The sequence below is a fragment of the Sus scrofa genome, unplaced genomic scaffold (assembly GCF_000003025.6).
Source record: "Sus scrofa isolate TJ Tabasco breed Duroc unplaced genomic scaffold, Sscrofa11.1 Contig53, whole genome shotgun sequence".
In the NCBI taxonomy this organism is placed as follows: Eukaryota; Metazoa; Chordata; class Mammalia; order Artiodactyla; family Suidae; genus Sus; species Sus scrofa.
The window spans coordinates 562,429-584,432 of record NW_018085237.1 but is presented as its reverse complement, the minus strand read 5'-3'; the positions used below and the strand labels follow the sequence as shown (position 1 = coordinate 584,432).

The 22,004-nt window shown below is 34.3% G+C and overlaps 2 protein-coding genes across 2 annotated transcripts; one reads left to right on the top strand and one right to left on the bottom strand.

Annotated features, from left to right (window-relative positions):
- Positions 1-1,741: 1,741 nt before the first annotated feature.
- On the bottom strand, positions 1,742-2,689 carry LOC100522603 (olfactory receptor 8K3-like). Its single transcript, XM_013987632.2, has one exon. It carries the CDS (start codon positions 2,687-2,689, stop codon positions 1,742-1,744), a length of 948 nt encoding a protein of 315 aa, XP_013843086.2.
- Positions 2,690-9,246: 6,557 nt separating this feature from the next.
- On the top strand, positions 9,247-21,140 carry LOC110258888 (olfactory receptor 1094-like). The gene is made up of 3 exons (XM_021082129.1): positions 9,247-9,295; positions 17,785-18,514; positions 21,056-21,140. The coding sequence occupies exons 1-3, from the start codon at positions 9,247-9,249 to the stop codon at positions 21,138-21,140; spliced, it is 864 nt and encodes a 287-aa protein (XP_020937788.1).
- Positions 21,141-22,004: the final 864 nt, after the last annotated feature.

Sequence of the window (22,004 nt, the reverse complement as noted above, 5' to 3'; positions counted from 1 at the left end):
TGAGTAGAGTTCAGTATCCTTCATATTTGTTTATATTGGTAATCTTCAAGAGAGTCTGCTATCTTTTGCTTAATATTGTATCTATTTATTTGTCTCCCACTCTTCCTTGTCCTCAAACTGCCCCCCCCCCGGCCCCTCCCTTCCCCTTACTCCTTCTTGCATTGTTAGGTGGAAGACATTTGAACACTGAATGTGTCATTATATATTGACCCATAATATCTGGGATGTTTTTACCTAACATCTATAATGAAAATATCTGCCAAGATAAGCTAATACTTATCTTCCAGCAGACCTAACCACTTAGAAATGGAATTGCTACACCACAGAGAATACACAACTAAAATTTAGTATTTACTGTTCTTTATTTTTCTAAAGATTTTATAGCAACACTCCATCAAGCAATGAAAAATATTAGTTTCTTTATGTTCATATGCAATTTTAAATTGTTCAAAGAATTTTTGAGTTTTAGTGATCCTGATGGGTGTATAGTGATATGAGATTATAATCTTAAATTGCACTTAGCTAATAATCAATAATTTTTTGAAACATATTCATGTATTGTTTGGATGGTTTGACACACTCTTTTGTGAAGTGTTTCTTCAGATACCTTGCCCTTTTTCTCCTTAATAAGTTGACTTCCTGGATCATACTGATTTTAGAAGTTAGACATTTAATGTCTTCTGGATTCATTTTTTACAAACTACTCATAGCAGTGCTTTGTTTGTGGGGTTCATGTGTTTCAAATACATTGTCTTGGGATTTCCTTTTTCACTCTCATATGGTGTATTTTGTTTTGTTTTTTTTGTATTGTTTGTTTTTTAGGGCCACATCCATGGCATATGGAGGTTCCCAGTCTAGGGGTCTAATTGGAGCTGCCAGCCTACCCCACAGTCACAGCAATGCAAGATCCGAGCCGTATCTGCAACCTACACCACAGCTCATGGCAATACCAGACCCTTAACCCAGTGAGCAAGGCCAGGGATTGAACCTGCAACCTCATGGTTTCTAGTTGGATTCTTTTTCACTGTGCCACAATGGGAACCCCTTGAACTGCGTATTTTGATTAAAAAAATATTTAATTTTGGAAAGAGTGATATGATCTATCTTTTGGTATTATCATTTTCTATACCCTGTATTAGAAATCTTTGCTTGTCCCAAATGATAAAAATATTATTTTACTTTCTTCAAGGAACTTTGTGATTTTAGCTTGCACATTTCTGTTTATACATCTCATTTAATTTTTACATAGGAAGCAAGCAAATGACTATGGTCCATGTTTTTCATAGGAAACCTAATTGAACTAGGTCAATTTACTGAAAAAACTCTTTTTTCCTTCTTATATTTCAATGGAGCTATTGGTTTAAGTCAAGTGAATTTATATGGGTGAGTCTATTGAATTTATTTTCATTTATTTTATTGGTATCTCTGTCCACATATGCACTGGTGACACAATTGTGAACATAATTTAGTCTTATTTAAGGAACTGGTATCTGCTATTAGAAATCCTCTGGAATCTTTCTTCTACTAACATATTGCTCCTGGCTGTTCTAGATCATTTGCATTTCCACATAAATTTTAATACTAATTTGATTATTAAAAGGGATCATCACTACCTGCACATCTAAAAGACGAAAACAAAAGTCTCTATTTTTCATGTTTTGACACAAGACAGCTTTCTAATAGTTAATCACATATAACAAACCATTCTGTATAGTTGAATGTATTGTGCACACATTCAAATTTAGTTTCGTATTGGGTGTTTGTGCAGATTTTTCCATATCCTGCGCAAAGCACCTTTTACTTCTTTGTTCCTCAAGCTGTAGATCATGGGATTCAGCATGGGGATTACCAACGTGTAAAACACAGAGGCCATTTTATCAGTGTCAAAGGAGTGGCTGGACTTGGGCTGCATGTACATAAAGGATAGAGTTGCATATAATACAATGACCACTGTCAGGTGAGATCCACAGGTGGAGAAAGCCTTGTGCCTGCCCTGGGCGGTATTCATCCTGAGGATGGCCTTAAGGATCAATATGTAGGATACAAGCACGATCAGAAGAGATGAAACCAAATTAAACACTGAACAGATCTGTATGAACAGCTCGATTTCCAGTGTGCTTGAGCACAGCAAAGCTAACAAGGGGAGACTGTCACAGTAGAAATGACGGATGATGTTATAGCCACAGAAGGACGAAATGAATATCTTTATGGTGGTTATCAGAGAAGGAAAGACACTGTAAAGATAGGGGACTGCTACCAGCACCCAGCAGACTCTTTGTGACATAACTGCTGTGTAGCGCAGAGGGTGACAGATGGCCACGTAGCGGTCATAGGCCATTGCCGACAGAATGAAAAGTTCACTGATGATGAACAAGATGAAGAAAGTCAGCTGTATAGCACACCAATGATACGAGATTGTATTTCGATCAGCTACAAAGTTTACCAACATTTTGGGTCCCACCGCTGTTGAATAACCAAGATCAATGAAAGCCAGGTGTCTGAGAAAGAAGTACATGGGTGTCTGCAGACCTGAGTCCACCTTGGTGAGGATGATCATGCCCAAGTTGCTCACTACCGATATGGCATAGATGCTGAGGAACAGCCCAAAGAAGGGAGCCTGCAGCTCACGCAGGTCTGTGATTCCCATGAGGATGAATTCACTCAGCACAGTTTGATTCCACTTGTCCATCCAAGCCATTAAGGACAATAACTGTGGGAAGAACCATTGGAAGAGATGGTGGGTTTCAGGAGATCTCATCTGTTAAAAGTTTAGTATTCAAAGCCATTTTGTGTAAGATAAATCCAATAATTGTACATAGAACCATTTAAAACAAGACTCACCTCCATTGTTGAACCTGTAGTCAAATTTAGAAACCTTTGCAACCTGAGATTTATAATAGCCATTTTATTTATTTATTTTTGTGATGTCCTGGTTGTCATTACAAGGTCTATAAAGTCCTTTTATGGATTGTCAGCAAAATATCATTAAAAATATATGATCAGTGTGGGAATATTGATATCTTTCAAAATGTTTTTTATTTAAAATATATAATTGTGAGTTTCTTGGTGGCCTAGCAGATTAAGGAACTGGTGTTGTCACTGCTGTGGGGGACTAGGAAGGGTGACTGGGAGTTTGGAATAGGCATATGTACACTGTGGTATATGGGATGACTGGCCAATGGGGACCTGCTGTATAGCACAGAGAAACTCTACTCAATATTCTGTGATAATCCATATGGGAAAAGAATCTGAAAAAGAATGGATGTGTATATGTTTGATGAAATTGCTTTGTTGTACAGCAGAAATTATCACTACCTTGTAAACTGACTATGCTTCAATTAAACTTTAAAAAGTGAAAAAAAATACAATAGGAATTGACTCCTTTTTTTGCACCCTTTATTAGGTTTCTCCATTCTCAATCTCACACACCCTTTTCCCACACTTTTCTTCCTAGAATCACTTACCAAATAAGCATATATTACCAAATAAGTATCATGTACCAAAAAGCAAGTATGTACATACATATATTTGGTAGAATCATTTACCAAAAAACATTATATATGACATAAATCTTATATACTCCTTGACTAAGTCTTGTCTTGGGGAAATTTACACTCTGAAAATACAGTCTCTTTTACGAATAACAAAAAGAGGCCACGGATATCTACATCACAAATAAAACTATGAATGCATGATGTAAAGAGTTAATAGTAAGGTCATGTTCCTGAATAACTGAAAGCCCTACCAGAAACTGTTACAATCTAAGGCATAGACACAGTATCAATAACTCTTCCCTAACTATCAGCATCTTTGCTTAGCCAAGATCTTGGGTGGAGCTTTCAAGAAATACTTATTCCAACTTCAGAATGGTTATGAGCTAGAATCCCTGCATTTAATTCATAACATATAGAAACAAGGTTGTTTACTCCCTTCAAAGTATACAATACCAGTGGTAAAAATATGTGCTTTCTCCAGAATTATAGTTATGAAAAGATAAATCACATTAATGGTATAGTGTGTTCAGTTTGGCATCAGCAACTAAAACTCATAACTATAATTTTAAATTGAAGACAGAGGTTGAAAATTGTCACTGGAGCTCTCCTAGTCATTATGCTAATCAGTGCCATCTACTCACCTAAAACAAGGATGCCTTCGTGTTCCTCCATGTGATTCCTAGCCTGACTGCAGTCAGAGGAATTTATGAGTGGCTCTCCCCTTGGAGACAGTACCCTGGGAACTTGAATGTAATGTCTTGGTTATTCCCAAAGCATCTGAGCACAGGAAATGATATCTGATCTTTGCTAATTATTCAGGGTATCTTTGATTTCCCAATTGAGGAAACTTTCTTTTAAATACAATTCGCATGCTTTCTTTTGTTATTAGTTTTACTGCGCTTCCTCGAATATCTGGTTTGACTTTATTGTTTGTTGGATAGAGGCCTAAGCCACCCACAAATTATTTCAACATTCAGTGTTTTCCACAATGGCTTCTTCCCAAGTTTTATGTCCAAGATAAAGATAAACCATTTTAAACATACCCTAGAAGTGGTTCAAAGATTCAGAAGGAGTAGTTCCCTTTGTGGCTCAGCGAGTTATGAACCTGACTAGTATTTATGACATTGCAACTTCATTTCCTGGCATTAGTGTGTTAAGGATTCAGGGTTGCCATGAGCTATGGTGTAGGTCTCATCACGGTGCAGATCCCATGTTGCTGTAGCTGTGGTCAGGCTGGCAGCTGTAGCTCTGATTCAACCCCTAGCCTGGTTAAGGTGCAGTGGGTTAAGTCTCTGGCATTGTCACACAGCTACAGCTTAGGTTGCCCTTGCAGCTCAGATTTAATCCCTGGTCAGGAAACATTGATGTGCCATGAGTGTGGATGAAAAAGAGAAAGAAACTGAGGAGTCTCCTGCACCTGGACTGAAAGTCTTCATCATTGAAAAAATAATAAATATTGCACCTACCATATTTAGGAGCAAGATTTCAGCACTGTGAGCTTAATTTTCCCTATGGTATGTCAAAGACCAAAATGTATTTAAAGGAGTATAAGTAGTTTACATTCATGACATGAAACGTTATATTTTTATCAAATTTAGATTTTACATACATCAAGAAGGAATCAGAAAATCAGCTTAAAACTATTCTTAGAAGAAAAAGAAAGCAGCTACTTGTCTTTGTTTTCCCAAAAAATCTTCCCAGATCCATGTGGATGATTTTTTTTTAATACAAAGAATACATACTTTTTTAAAAGTGGGAGTATCAAATGAAAAAAAAATCATCATTTAATTCTTAGAGAATTCTAGAGTAAAAAATAATAAATTTAAATTTTGACTTCTGTATACTTAAAAACAACTCACACATTAACACACATAAACACAAATATAATTTCTAGATCTGTTTAAATACAATAATATAAAATCATCAAGTAATAATACAAATTAGTATCAAAGTATTATTTTGGTGTCCTAAAATAGTCACATCATTTATAAAAAGTTTCTCACTCTCTTTGTCCATTTCTCATTCTTGTTTTCAAGTGATGGGTTACATAACAAAAAAAAAAAAAGGGTTATTTATGAAAAGTATCAGGAACTAAGAAGAAATTAGGCAGCTAGGAATAAGCACAGGGCAAACAAGTAAAAATATACAAACGATTTTTTAAAAATATATAAATGAGTAATCTACTAAAGGTATTCATCAAAAAACATGTTTTTACAACATAGAGGCCGTATTTTTAGCCTCACTACAATTCTAACCTTTATTTAACTGATGTGTCTGAGATAGCACAATTGTAGAAGATAAAGAACGTTAATTTTGGCTCTAATACCTTATATTAAAATATCAGATTTAGCATCTAGTATTACCTTGCAAAGGTAACCTTATGCTTCAAACTAAAGAATAACCAAGATAGACCAAAATTTTGTGCATGTCTTAATCAGCTACATGAATATAGTGTGATTGCAGAGTGCTTATTTACGAATCGCATTAAATATGTTTTGTAAAATTAAATTGTTTTCATTTATGTGAAGGATGAATACATGTGAAATAAGACTTCTAAATTTTATTACCTACAAAATATTAATAAGAATTAAAAAAGTTTTTCATCAAATCATTGAACAACAAATGAGCACCAAACCGAAGTTTTTCTTGTTTTAATCATTGTTGTTACATGATATTAAATTGTATTAAAATACCTTTCTCATGAGATTAAACCCACTGAACCTTAATATTCTACGGTATCAAGAACCTTAAAAATACAGCTTTGTCCTGGCATTCTGACTTTGGGATGACAGTAAAATAATAGTGTGTTTGCCTAAATTCCTCTGGAAATTTCACCCTTGATAATTTCCTTAATTTCTCTGATTTATCTATAGTTCAAGATGGTGATTTATGAATGAAGGTATATTTTAATCCAAAGTATGTCCCATTAAACAATTACGTACTTTACTCAAGGAACCTGAAGGATAATAGCTAAAACTATGAGGTTTATTTACTCATTTGAAGACAACTCTTTAAGCAAGAATTTCTGTCAGTAATTAAGGAGCTGATTGTGTTTGTGCCTTACTTTTTCACTTTAGGAAAGAGAGGCTAGAAAGATCAAAACAGAGATCTCAGATTTTTAGCAAAACATGATCATTCTGAAAAACTACAATCAAATTAGTTCCTCAACCTCATACAGTCAGGAAACAAAGTATGATACATCCACAAGAAGAGTGCCACCAACACTAAGCCTAAGACAGAAAGCTGTGATAGCAGCAACCATTAAGTAGCCACTATGTATAAGAAATTTTGTGTACATTATCTTATGTGATATACACAGCAAACCTCAAACTAATTCTCTATCTTTTTCTAGATAAGAAATCTAAGAATCACCTGATCTATAACTTGTTCTAGGAGACATAGCTACTAGCAGAGCCTGGATTAAAGTCTAAAATATAAACTAGTTTACATTCCCACCAACAGTGCAGGAGGGTTCCCTTTTCTCCACACCCCCTCCAGCACTTGTTATTTGTAGATTTATTAATGATGGCCATTCTGACTGGTGTGAGGTGGTATCTCATGGTAGTTTTGATTTGCATTTCTCTTATAATCAGCGATGTTGAGCATTTTTTCATGTGTTTGTTGGCCATCTGTATATCTTCTTTGGAGAAATGTCTATTCAGGTCTTTTGCCCATTTTTCCATTGGTTGATTGGCTTTTTTGCTGTTGGGTTGTATAAGTTGTTTATACATTCTAGAGATTAAGCCCTTGTCGGTTGCATCATTTGAAACTATTTTCTCCCATTCTGAAAGTTGTCTTTTTGTTTTCTTTTGGGTTTCCTTTGCTGTGCAAAAGCTTATCAGTTTGATTAAGTCCCAGGGGTTTATTTTTGCTCTAATTTCTATTGCTTTGGGAGACTGACCTGAGAAAATATTCATGATGTTGATGTCAGAGAGTGTTTTGCCTATGTTTTCTTCTAGGAGTTTGATGGTGTCCTGTCGTATATTTAAGTCTTTCAGCCATTTTGAGTTTATTTTTGTACGTGGTGTGAGGGTGTGTTCTAATTTTATTGCTTTGCATGCAGCTGTCCAGGTTTCCCAGCAATGCTTGCTGAATAGACTTTCTTTTTCCCATTTTATGTTCTTGCCTCCCTTGTCAAAGATTAATTGACCATAGGTGTCAGGGTTTATTTCTGGGTTCTCTCTTCTGTTCCATTGGTCTGTCTGTCTATTTTGATACCAGTACCACACTGTTTTTGATGACTGTGGCTTTGTAGTATTTCTTGAAGTCTGGGAGAGTGATGGCTCCTGCTTGGTTTTTGTTTCTCAGGATTGCTTTGGCGATTCTGGGTCTTTTGTGTTCCATATAAATGTTTGGATTGTTTGTTCTAGCTCTGTGAAAAATGTCCTGGGTAATTTGATAGGGATTGCATTGAATCTGTAGATTGCTTTGGGTAGTATGGCCATTTTTACAATATGGATTTTCCCAATCCAGGGACATGGAATATCTTTCCTTTTCTTTACATCTTCTTTGATTTCTTTGATTAAAGTTTTATAGTTCTCGGCATATAGGTCTTTACCTCCTTGGTCAGGTGGAAGGTATTTGATTTTGTGAGGTGCAATTTTAAAAGGTATCATATTTTTGTATTCCTTTTCTAAAGTTTCATTGCTGGTATACAGAAATGCAACTGACTTCTGAATGTTAATCTTATATCCTGCTACTTTGCTGAGTTTATTAATCAGTTCAAGTAGTTTTGGGGTTGAGTCCTTAGTGTTTTCTATGTATAGTATCATGTCATATGAAACAAAACAAAAGCAAACAAAGAAATAAAACCCTGGAATATCTTCTAGATCAATTATCAAGCTAGTAAAATAAAAAAAAATTATTATTATTATTATTATCCCTAAAGGTCATATACCCAGTGGTTGGTTGATAGTTCATTTTCTCTCCATTTAATAGCTTTTCTAAATTTGAAATTCAACTGTTTATTTTCACTGCTTTTATTCTGACTTAAATTATCTTCCAACAAAGAAATTAAATAAAATGTCTAACTTACAAACCTATTGACCTAAACATGTAAAGAGTCTTTCCTATGTTCCCTGTTAGGTTCCCTGGAGTTTTCTCATTTAATTTTTATTAAATGCTGAGTAAACTAAAATTTTTGATCTTGATTTATAGACTAAAACACATAATCTAGGTTGAGATTCGTGGTTGTAACTTCTGATATATTTTGTAAGTAATGAATAACATTTTATCTTACCTGTGGAAATGAACTGCTCATTTAATTAAGCTGTGCTATGGATACTAAACCTTTGGAGTTTTATACCAGGTTCTCAAGTTCCTGAAATGTACAGGATGGCCCAAGGAGAGAACACACTAATTCCTCCTGGGACCAAAAAGAAACAGAGGATTTTTTTTTTCCATGATAAACAAGAGAATGTTTCTGAAGCAAGGAACTTCATGATAAAAATTATTACGTGAATTCACTTTGGCCTCCAGTATAAAATGATTTTCACTGGAAAAAGTATATGCATTAGACTGGAAAATAAATTTAATGATATGGGACAGGAGTTCCTGTTATGGCTCAGGGGAAACAAATCTGACTGGGAACCATGAGACTGGGGATTCGATCCCTTGCCTCGCTCAGTGGATTAAGGATCCTGCGTTGCTGTGGCTGTGGTGTAGGCCAGCAGCTATAGCTCCAATTAGACCCCTAGCTTGGGAAACTTCACATGCTGTGAGTACAGCCCTAAAAAGACAAAAAAAATATGATATGGGACACATTTCTAGCTCTGATACTAAAAAGCATGTGCCAATGTATTGATAGTTTAAATTCTCTGAAATTCAGTTTCTTTTTCCTGGGGATATTACCTGTTTACCTCCTTCAAACTTCTATAAACATATACATAAGGAAATACAAAATGATAAGCTATGAAGGATTCATAATCATTTAATAAACATATCTATACTCATTTAACTGTAAAGGTGCTACACTGCTAAATGATAGTAAAGACATTTTAAAACATTCTGTAATTAATGGAGTAAATAATATATACATAGATGAACAGAAAAGTGCTGACAATAGCAATGGGACCTTATACAGATGATTGTCATATTCTATGTAACAAGACATTAGAATATTAAATACCTAGTAGAGATAAAGGTCAGCATTTGAGCTGTGTACCATCATGTCTTAAAGACCCTTTAGACTTATCCATAGACTAGTACTAGGGTATATACTTAAAGGGAATCTTTAAAAACTTGTGAAGAATACATAGATACATCAGCTTCACACCCAGTGATTCTAAATTAGAAGACAGGGAATGTTGGCCATGGAATCTCATTTTAGAAATAAAGAAAGAAAGAAAGAAAGAGAGAAAGAAAAGAAAGAAGGAAGAAATAAAGATAATATTGATACACAGCCCATTTGTGACAAGGGATATATCCATTAAATGTAATCCCAAATGATCTATATATGCAATGCAAGCATTTCTGCAAAAATTGTCATGGTGATTTATGATTTATAAAAAAGACAAAGAATCTAAGGGGGTCTGAGCAATTTTGAAAAAGAAGAATAAAGTAATATGCACATGATCTGATTTCAAGAATTGCCACAAAATTAAAACAATCAAGCGAGTGTGGTGTTAGTGAAAAGATAAATATCCAGGTCAATGGAACAGAAAAGAGTCAGTGATAGATTCACCTAATATAGTCAATTTATCTTTGACAAAGTTGTTCAGGAAAATCCTTGCAGGAAACTTAGACCTCAATATAATAATATTTCTAGAGAAAAAAATAGGACAACAGTTTTGCAGCTGTGGGTTGGTCAGAAACTTTTGTATAAAACACGAAGTTCATGAAACCTAGGGGAAATGATAAATTATATATCATCACATTTAAAATATGCATTGTAAAAGACACTTTTGAGAAAATGAGGAAACCACAGATTTATGTAAAATGTTTGCTAAACCGCTATTTGAAAAACTGTTTGAATCCAGAGCACAGAACTTTAAAAACTCAACAATATGAAAATGAAAGATAAGCAATAAATTGAGCATAAATTTGAACAGACTCTTCCCCAGAGAAGATATACAGATAGCAAATAAGCTGATAAAAAATAACTTTCAACACCATTTGTGATCAGGGAAACAAAATTTAAAACTGCAATGTGATTCCATAGCATCTAATAGAACAGCTAGAATTTTAAAAATATAGCTTTAAATGATAATAGAAAGTACTCACAGTGATGCAGAGCAACTGAAGCTCTCATCCACTGCAGGTAGGAAAGCAAGGTTGTGCAGCCCACCCAGTAATCTCACTGTGTTATTTACCCAAGAGGAAAGAAAACATTTCTACAAAGAGATCTGTATGCCAATGCTTAGAGCAGTTCTAGTCACCACATTCTAAAACTAGAAATACTTTATTCCAAATGTCCATTAATTATTGCATGGATAAGGCAACTGTGGTACCTCTTTAGGATGGAATATAATTCAGCAACTAATAGGAACAAGGGCTCGTATTACCTGAGTACAAGGATGGATCTTTTTAAGTGAAAGAAGTCAAACTAAAAGGATGTATAAATGTGATTCTACCTTTATCACATTGTGGACAAGATGAAATTGCAGTAATGCGGAATACACCTGAAAATTCTGAGGTGAGGGGAGGGAGATAACTGACTATAAATTGGTTAAGATGGAACTTTTTTAAGGATGATAGAAATATTCTATTTCATGAATATGGTTACACAATTGTATGTGTCTGTTAAAATCCATATAACTGGTAGCAATTAATATTAATATGAAAACTCAGTAGCTTTGGCTTTAAAAAAAAGAACTGTTAAAGTTAATCTTTGCTGCAGAATAGGGTTATCTTTGCAGGGGAGATTGGAACTCAAAGACAAAAGGAGAGAATTATTATGTGTTCCAATGTTCTACTTAAACTTGGTCTCATTTGTAGAGTAATGTTCAGTTTGAAAAAATTCTTCAAACTGACACTTATTCTATGCACGGGTGGACTTTTTTCTCCATATTCTCTTTAATAAAATTAAAAAGTAATTGAAATAATTTTGTTGTTACTTTGCTAATAAACTCTATGAAAGCCTCTTATTTCAATGCTCTTTATTTAAGTCTATGATATTTATGAAAGGCCCATTAATGAGATGGCTATAAATTATTGCTATGTGTTAATATTACCCTTTATGAGCCATGTTTTAATTGTTTTGAAAATTGTAATTTAGTACATTTAGTTATGGCAGTTTATATCAATTTAATTTTTTCTTCTCTTGGAATCAGTATTTTTTGTATCTCTCTGTCTTCTCTTTCATTAAATATGCGTTCTATAGTGACTAGGCACTGTTGCATTTTAACACTTTATACTTGATTTCTAAATTTTTATCTTCTATTTTTTGAATGACTATACTGAATACTCTGAATCATCTTCTGCCATACTCCTGGTGTCTCATTATCTCATTTTGATTTCCTTGAAGCTTAGTCTTTTTTTTTTTTTTTCTCTTTTTAGGGCCATGCCTGCAGCATATGGAGGTTCCCAGGCTAGGGGTTAAATCAGAACTGTAGCTGCTGGCCTACGTCACAACTACAGCAATGTCAGATCCAAGCCACATCTGCAACCTACACCACAGCTCACGGCAACACCAGATCCTTAACCCACTGAGCAAGGCCAGGGGACAAAACTGTATCCTCATGGATACTAGTTAGATTCGTTTTTGCTGAGCCATGAAGGGAACTCTCCAGTGCTTAGTCATTTTAAAAATCACTTTATATTATTTTAAATCCACATATTGCTTCTATATTGTTTTACAGCCTTATTTTATGCTCTGATTTTAGTAACATTGGGATGTAAATTTTTCCCCACATTTTGCAAATAAAATATCCTTGTATGAAGTTCAATAGCAATCCCTTTGTTCTCTCAGTGTCTGAATAGAATGGGCATTTTGACTATCAGAGGAGGGACACAGGAAGTTGGAGATTACATCAAGGTAGCTTTTCTAGGTTCATGTTTAAGAAATTACTCTTGCATTTTTTGTTTGTGTTTTGATGGCCTTAGAATATTATTGCATAGCTACTTTAATTCTCAGAGCTAAGTTTATTTCAAAAGTACTGTCTACCTATTGTTTCTCATGGCTGAACAGATTTTGCTTTCCAAACATGGACCTTGGGTTTTAGACATTGTATGTTGCTTTTTTGTTTGTTTGTTTTTTGTTTGTTTGTTTGTTTCCAAGTCAAATGAACCAAGCAGCATGTATGTTGCTTTAACACTACTTTCTGAGTCCTGAATCTTCCAGAAGCCCCTCCCTGTTGAAACTTTCCTTCCTACTGTCCTCACCCCATTCAATTGGTACTCTTCTCAGCACTGTCTTTCTCTAGGTAAAACCCTGTCCTTTTCAGATGGAATATGTGCTGCTTATTTATGAAATCCTCAATGACCCTTAAAACTGTATTAGTCTTCCACAGTCCCTTTGTAACACTCTGAGCCTGGGTAAGAGTTGAGAGCATGTGGAATATTGAAGAAAGATATGAATTCTACTGGATCTCCATTGTCCATAAATGTTAAATTCCCCTCTCTTTCTTCTAGATGTGTGTGTGTATTTATTGTATGTGTATGTGTACTTATTGTATGTGTGTATAGTAGATCTTTTTTTATTTAATTTAAGTGAACTATAAGTGAATATTCCGGATTCACAAATTACATGGCTTATAAAGTACTGTAGGGCTTTAAACTTTTGATGTCTCCTCCACATTTCCAGGAATTTTTTTTTACTTTTCTTATTACCTTAAATAGTAATATTCTGATGAGCTCAAAATGTTTGCTTTATTCATTGAAACCACAGCACATTGTATTTTGAACAGAGCAAATGTGTAATGAATATGATTGACTGTAAACTTATCTGTTAGATTCTGCAAGAGATACACTGTATTTTTTTTTTTTTTTTTTTAGAGACACACTTGAGGCATATGGAAGTTCCAGACTAGGGATTAAATCTGAGCTGCAGCTGCTGGCTACACCACAGCCGCAGCAACGCTGTACCCTTAACCCAATGAACGAGGCCAGGGATGAAACCCACATCCTCGCTGAAATTATGCTGGGTTTTTAACCTGCTGAACCACGACAGGAACTCCTGTGGTTTTACATTGTTGTAGCTTACCATATAGACTTGTTGTGATATGAAAGAACATATATTGCCAGAGTGAGGATACTGGTTATCAAAAAAATTACTGCTTACCCAGTTACAGAGGTATGGTATAAGAATATGTCTCATAGCTTGAGATTTCTTATCTCAAACTTTATTCATTTTATACACCTCAACCTGTAGTACATTATTCCAAAATAATTTATTTATTTTTATTGTTAAATTACCATGTCACTATTTTGAGCAGGAAGATAATTGGGGAGTATTCCCTTTGGGGCATTCCCTGTGGGTTTTAACAACAGTTAAGTAAATGGATATAAGCAATCTAAATGAACCATATTCACAATGTACTTAAGCCTGCATTTGTTGTTCCACAGGTAAGAGGTCATTTTCCAAATATTTTAGGAAATATGTTCAAGTCATTTTCTGAATGTTTTAGGAGGTGGGACCTAAACTATCAGAGTCAAGTATGTTATAAAATCCCTAGTAATTAGCCCAATGGTTGTTAACTATTGCACTGATCAATTGAATGCATTCATCACCATCTGACGTGCAGTGTCTGCCTAAAAATTGAAAGCGATACATCCTGAAATAAAAACAAAATAGACAATATTGAAGTTATGTTTATAGAGATAATGATAATGCTCCCAATAGACTGTAAGTTTACATTTTCCTTCGGGAAGAAGATAGACCTGTTCAAAGCAGAATAATCAGGAAATTTATCAACATGGGCCAAGAAAACATTGGACCCATTCAACTATCTTGAGGCTTATATTTTAAGTGGAAAATAATCAATATTTATTCCATGCTTATTTTACTACCTACATAAAACGAAGCCACTTTACATTACTACTTATTTCATAATATTTCTCTGGTCTTAATGGCTTAAAAAATAGCCAGATAGATCAAAGATCATGTTTTGTTTTATTTCAGTGGGTGTGGGAGGGTGAGGGGAAAGTCCTAAATGAAGCCATGATATAATAAGAGGCAGGAAAATGGTAAAAAGCTCTGGGAATGGATTTGGCTCTGGCAATTATTAGCTGTGAGCATTGCTATAAAGGTGAAATAAACTTACACATGCAAAAGTCCACTCTTACAGCTCAATAAATGGCTGTTATTATTTCGCACCTTCTTTGTAAATTGTTTCAATGCAGAGCCCAAGATATGTGCAGTGTTTTTACTTATTAAAGTTCTATGTTTGAGAGTGACTTCACATTAATTGTAAATATTGATCATATATTATTAAATTCTTTAGGCATAATAGCCATTTTCTCTTTACAACTCTGAGCCCTTTTGACATACTCTAACATTGACTTAGGTGTACCCCAAATAGCTGTTATTTTGGTATTAACACATATTAATATTGACTTAATCATATTCATCTAACAGAAATGACCATTTTAAATTTAACTAAATTGTTTAACATTGTCAATTTTTATTATCCTATTTATCAAAAGTGAAATTAAGGCCACTGCAAATAGCAAATGGGATTGTGGTTATTTGTGTGCGTGTTTTGTTTTGTTATTGACAGATGATAGAATTCACAAAATCCTTTTATTCTCTGATTCAGAAAAATTGTATTCAAAATATAATTAATTGGAGTTAATCTGATAGATTAAGTGCACATTAACAATGACAAAAGAAATATAATACATGAAAGAATAAAATATCTAGTTTAAGGCTCTGTTCAGCTATGTCTTTTAATGATTTAGTGGTAACATTTTCATGGTCACCCAATATTTGCTATTACTAGAAAATAAATACATGTGATGACAAAAGTTCAATTGTACAGGTATCTTAGCTTTATAACAAAAGTTTACATATTTAAAGGAAATTGTTGTCAATGCTCATTCTTTTATGGATTTAATCTATCTGGCTGTGCACTATTGTATCTGTTTTGTCATTTAAATTTATTGCTATTTGAAAAAGGAGTAAGCTTGGAGGGAAAGCCTAATATCATATATGGCCTTTAATTATGGAGCAGGTGAGAAGCAAATGCTTTCAAATTCCAAATCCTATGTAATTTTCCTCATCCCAGGTATATCATTGAACTGACAGCAAGAATTGTAATCGCAGTTGAACTTTGCCTGTGGCTCCTAAATGCATCAAAACATCGATTGCTTTCATTATGTTCATCCAAGTTTGTTTTTTATTTCTTTTATTTCTGCTCTTTACCTTATCGACATGAACTCTTTTCTGAAACTTCCTTTGGATAATAGTCATGTCCTCTCTCCTCATGATGTTTTTAAAATTAAAAAAAATATATATTTAGGGATTTTCTAATCAATGTGCTAAGATCTTTCTTAAATGAACTGGTGCATTTAAAACATTGTATTGTACATGAACAGCTCAAAAATATTCAGTTAATTAGAATTAGTGGTTTGAATGCTCTAATTTGTTTTGTTGTAATTTTTATTTATAATACATAGATACATATGCTTCAAGGTAAATCTTCCTTCTTTGATGTCTCACATGAGAGTTTCTTATCTTTTTCTTTTTATTTCTTTCTCTTTTTTATTTTTGCTTTGCTTTGTTTTTTAGGGCCGCATGCATGGCATATGCACATTCCCAGGCTAGCTGTCAAATCGGAGCTTTAGCTGCAGGGCTAAGCCACAGCCACAGCTCACTGCAATGCAGGATCCTTGAGACACTGAGGGAGGCCAGGGATTGAACCTATGTCCTGATGGGTACTAGTGGGGTTAATTACTGCTGAGCCACTATGGGAACTCCCAAGTATTTATTTTTTATGCCTTTCCAATAATTCTATGAAAATGTTTTCTCCTGATATTGACAATTCTTCTATGTCATCCTGATTTTGTTTTTTCCAGGAGATTGTTGGTACAGACTTTCTTGGCCTTCCATCACTATTTCTAATCCAAATGTTTTTTTCCCTCATTGGTGGGGTTCATGTTAAAATACTGAAATTAGAGGTTAACTTTCATAATGAATTTAAATAATGTACAGAATATTATTTACAACAGATTAGGTGCCCCCAAGACTGACTCAAATTGTATATAGGTAGATATATAAAATAAGGTAAGTAACTTGAATAAAATCCATCCTCCAACTAATGTAATAATATAGATAAATAATAGAAATTTGAATTCATGTCCAGGTAACACTTTCACTCCTAGTTGATTAACCAGGGGAATATAAGAAAATTTATTTTTCTATATATTCTAAATTTCATTTCTTGTAATTTTTTCACTCTTAGCTGTTAAGTTTTATGTCTTTTTTGTTATATTTTTAATTAATTATCTTTGTGAGGTTAATTGTTACTTCTAGACAATAATTACCCAGCTGTTATTTCATTGAATAAAAAAATCAATATACAACCAAACATATTACTACTAGCACAAGAGCATATGTCTTATTTTTAAAATAATTCTCCCATTTGCAAAATAGAGTTTTGAGAGTGTAGATAAATATAGAGATTGTCAAGAATTTAGGTTTCCAAAACAATACGAAAGACCAAATATTTACTTAAAAAGGACAATATAATGCTAAGAATTTAAAAAACACATTGAATTAAACAGGCATTATCATATAATTTTATATTCAATCATGGCTTATCTAAAAAAACTTGATTAGTTTTTTACAGAATAATCTAACGGAATTGGAAAATTTTAGAGAGATTAGCTCAAAATAGCACCTTTTGGTAAATAATTGATCTATTAAATAAAACCTTATTTAGCACATTCTAGATTTAAAGTTATTTTAAGTATTCAATTTTTTAGCACATTTTAAAATTTAGTATGTATTCTATTTTTGAGATAATATGATAATTGCATGAGGAATCTTTTTAGCTCTTCACCTTGTGTTTTAATGTGATCTAATAGGAAAATAGCTAATAGAATTCAGTAGTAAATTAATCATTTGACTTGGTTTTTAGAAATGACATGAACCAGTTGAGTGAAAAGTCAAATCTTCCATTTGATTCCATAGTGAATGGCACCGACTTTTGACCCACCATCTTGTCACTGCTCTGGAACTGCTGCTGAGAAGTTATACATTTCCAACAAATACATATGAGACCATATTTCACTTTTCCTAAGTCACAATATTGCTCATTTTTGTCATAACAATATGAATTATAATTTTATGAATATCCTTCAAGCTTGTTCTATAAGATATCAACATGAAGAATGTCACTAAAGTTACCACATTTTCTGGGTGTGTTATCATGTGTGGATGCCAGTATTTCTTCAGTAATTATCCCTAACATGTTAGTAGAATTTACATCCAAAAATAAAGTCATTTCATTCCTTGGGTGTGGAACCCAGATGTTTCTCGTTGTTACTTTTGGGACCACCGAATGCTTTCTCTTGGCTGCAATGGCATATGATCGCTATGTAGCCATCTACAACCCCCTCCTGTATTCAGTGACCATGTCACCCAGAGTCTGTGTGACACTCGTCATTGCATCCTATGTTGGTGGCCTTTTGAATGCTTCTGTGCACACAGTGGCCACATTTAGCCTATCATTCTGTGTAACCAATGAAATTAGACATGTCTTTTGTGACATCCCTCCTCTCCTGGCTATTTCTTGCTCTGACACTTATACAAGCCAGCTTCTCCTTTTCTACTGCGTGGGCCCTGTTGAGCTTGTCACTATCCTGATTGTCCTGATCTCCTACGCCTTCATTCTACTGGCAATTCTGAGGATGCATTCTGCTGAGGGGAGAAGAAAAATCTTCTCTACGTGTGGTTCTCACCTAACTGGAGTGTCAGTTTACCATGGAACCATCCTCTTCACGTATGTGAGACCAAGTTCCAGCTATGCCTTGGACCATGACATGATAGTGTCAATATTTTACAGCATTGCGATTCCCATGCTGAATCCCATTATCTACAGTTTAAGGAACAAAGATGTCAAAGAGGCAATGAAGAGAGTGTTTGGGGAAAATGGGTGTGTCAATAAAGTGTATTTTCACACTAACCGTTAAATTGAAAGAAACAAAGAGTGTTGCTCATTGTTGCTATACAAGGAAGTTATGATAAAAATATTAAACTTTGGAGTTCCCATCATAGCTAGTTGGTTAACGAATCCGACTAGGAACCATGAGGTTGAGGGTTCAATCCCTGGTTTTGCTCAGTGGGTTAACGATCCGGCATTGCTATGAGCTGTGGTGTAGGTTGCAGACTCAGCTCAGATCCCGCGTTGCTGTGGCTCTGGTGTAGGCCGGTGACTACAGCTCCGATTCGACCCCTAGCCTGGGAACTTCATATGCCGCGGGCGCAGCCCAAAGAAATAGCAAAAATACAAAAAAAAATAAAATAAAAAAAAATAATAATAAAAAAATAAAATTTAAAAAAAAGGAAATGGGAAAAAAGAAAAATAAAGCAGGGAAAGGAGTTAGAGAAGGCTAGGTGTTATTTTAAATAGGTGGAAAGCCTTAAAGCAAAGACAACATGCAAGCAAAGATTTGAACGCGTTGCTGTGGCTCTGGTGTAGGCTGGCGGCTACAGTACCAATTAGACCCCTAGCCTCGGAACTTCCACATGCCGTGGGAGCGACACTAGGAAAGGCAGAAAGACCGAAAAAAAAATTAAACTTTACTATAAAACATTGTTCGTATATTTCTATTCTTTTTAGAGATTTTTAAATAAAGATCAAAATCATACCTCCACCTATGCAATTTCCACTCATGCAAAAAATACATTTCATCCATTTGCTTCTTACTAAATCCCTCTCAGATACATATGCATATATAAGCACGCATATGTACATATACATTCATATATGCTGATAGTGATTGTAATCAAGTGTCAGTGCTGCCACAACAAAGTACCGCAAACTAGTGGCTTAAACAACTGAAATTTTTTCTCACTCTACTAGCACCTAGAAGTCTGAGATCACGGTATACCCAGGGTTGATTTCTTCTCAGGAGGTTGTCCTTGGTTTGGAAATGGCAGTCTCTCCTATGTGTCTTCACTCATTCTTGTCTCTCTGTGTATCTGTGTCATAATATCATTTAGTTATAAATATACCAGTCCTATTAGATTAAGACCCACCCTGAAGCTCTCACTTTAACATCATTACTTTCACAACAATCTTATCTCTATATACAGTCACATTCTGTGGCACAGGGATTTCTGTTTTCTTTTATGTATTTCTCCTATTTTCCTTACTGTATTTTTATGGGATTTATTCACTTTAAAAAATTGTCCACATGACCTTTTTTCCCTTATCTAATGTAAATAATATTTAGAGGTATTTTTAATATAGGAACTTTCTTAAGAAATAATTTACGTACCATAAATATCACCTGTAATGTATTATATACTCAAGATATATAATTCATGATGCATAATGTATGTAAAAGATTATGTATATTCACCATTCCTAAAAGATACTTTGCAGAAGCTAGCAATAATTCCCCATTCTCTCATCCCCAAACTTAGAAACCACTATCAACTTTCTGTCTCTATAAATTTGCCTGTCCTGGGCATTTCATATGAATCATAAAATGTAGTATCATGTGTTTCATGACTAACTTATTTCCTTATAATAAAGGTTTAAAAGTTCACTCACCAAAGCATGTATAAGTACATAATTTCTTCTTTACTGCCACACTATACTCCATTGCATGGACACACAACATTTTGTTTATTAATTTGTCATCTTATGGCCACTTGTGTTATATCTACTCTTTGGCTATCATTCATCATGCTTATGAATATTTTCATGCCAGTGTTTAAGTGAACTTCTGCTTTCAATTATCTTAAGTAGACACTGAAGAGTAGACCAAGTCCCAGATGGTTTGACAGAATTCTACCAAACATTTTAAAAAAGAATCAACCTTCTCAACAATGCAGAAGAAGATGACATTTGGGAAATAACAGTCCAAAAACATAAAAGAAACAGTTTATTTTACTACTTTGTGAAGAAAGGCCATTCACACACCTTAGTCAACTGACGTCTTCCAGTTTGTAACCAAGGATACGTTTTTCTTCACTGAGTCACTCGCTTCTGAATCCCACTGTTACACCATGATTACCTGTACCTTGGCTATGACAGTTCTCTCTGAAGAACAATACTGTCATCAGATAAACTGTTATTTCTTTTGCAGAATTATTCCTTCTGTGAATAAGACTGTGCCTGTATGTTTGAGAAGATTCAGCTAATACTATCAAGATCACACTGTCTGGTATCACTATTTCTAGAGCATGTCTGTGAGCAACATACACTTTTCAAAAGCCACTGGTATTTTATATAATTCTTTATTTAATATAACGAAAAACTCTTTTTTTTCCAATTCTGATAACTGTGGTACAACCTTGTAGAAAATGTCCTATCATAAGGTAATTATGAAGAATATGAACACTAGAATTAGACTATCAAATATGTGCTGCTTTTTTTGACCAGTGGCGTGTTGGTGAACCAGTTTTTTAATCTGTCTGTGCACCAATTTCAACACCTGTAAAATTTCAGCATTCAGAAACACTTTTTGAGGCATGGATCTAGATGTTGCAGCTACAGTGTTGAACAAAGTAAGCAAAAATCCTGCACTTATTAATCTTATATGATAGTTTTGGGGGTGGCAGACAAGAAAAAAATGCATTAGAAAAATATGTCAAAAAGGCAGAGATGGAGATGACTGTTATGGGAAAAAATGAAGCATGAAAGGGGAAAGGAAAGAGGTACAATTTTAAATACATTGGTAAAGATGTCTTTACCAAGAATAGAGTAAGGGAAAAAAATTCAGTTGTCTATGAAAAGGAAGATTCAAAATGAAGAAAAGAGAGTAGCAAAATTCCAGGCAATATACAGAATAATGTGTCCAGAAGAGTAAAGATGGCATGAGCTCAAAACAAAATCAGCATGATTGAGAGAATAACGAGTGAGTTCACTGAAATAAGACATGAGGACAAGATCATTTTGGACCACTGAGTTCTTGTAAAAGTTTTCATTTTCACTCTTAGTGTGATGAGAAGTCTTGTGCTATTTGTGAAGCACATGATAATCCAAGTTACTGTGTAACACTACTGCTCTGGCTCTTCAGTTGCCATTTGGATTCTATAGGGATAAAGCCAATCAGAGACAAGCCAGGAAGCTGCAAGGATAATTCTAAGCCTGAAATAACGGTTCCTTAGGTCGAGGTGGTAGCAGGAAAAAATGTTGACAAATAGATTCCAACTTCATCCTGTGTTTTGAATCTACATATTATGCTGATAGATTGGAAGTGAGATGTTTGAGATAAAAAGAAAATTTCAGGATCATTTTTAAGTCTTTGCCTGAACAGTTAGAAAGATGCTATTCCATTACCTCAGATGAACCTGTAAATATTGCTGGTGCCTACATGCAGATTATCTTGTGAAGATAAAATTTGTTGATTAAATATCCAAAGCTTTTTGAATATTGTCTGGCATGTGGTAAGTGA

Bases quoted from the DNA above. Each gene is read 5' to 3' on its own strand.
- LOC100522603 (XM_013987632.2), bottom strand. From the start codon at position 2,689: ATGGACAAGTGGAATCAAACTGTGCTGAGTGAATTCATCCTCATGGGA.
- LOC110258888 (XM_021082129.1), top strand. From the start codon at position 9,247: ATGGGACACATTTCTAGCTCTGATACTAAAAAGCATGTGCCAATGTAT. The intron at 9,296-17,784 runs GATAGTTTAAAT...TAAAGTTACCAC, and splicing joins AAAGCATGTGCCAATGTATT to ATTTTCTGGGTGTGTTATCA. The intron at 18,515-21,055 runs GTTTGGGGAAAA...GTAAAATTTCAG, and splicing joins AAAGAGGCAATGAAGAGAGT to CATTCAGAAACACTTTTTGA.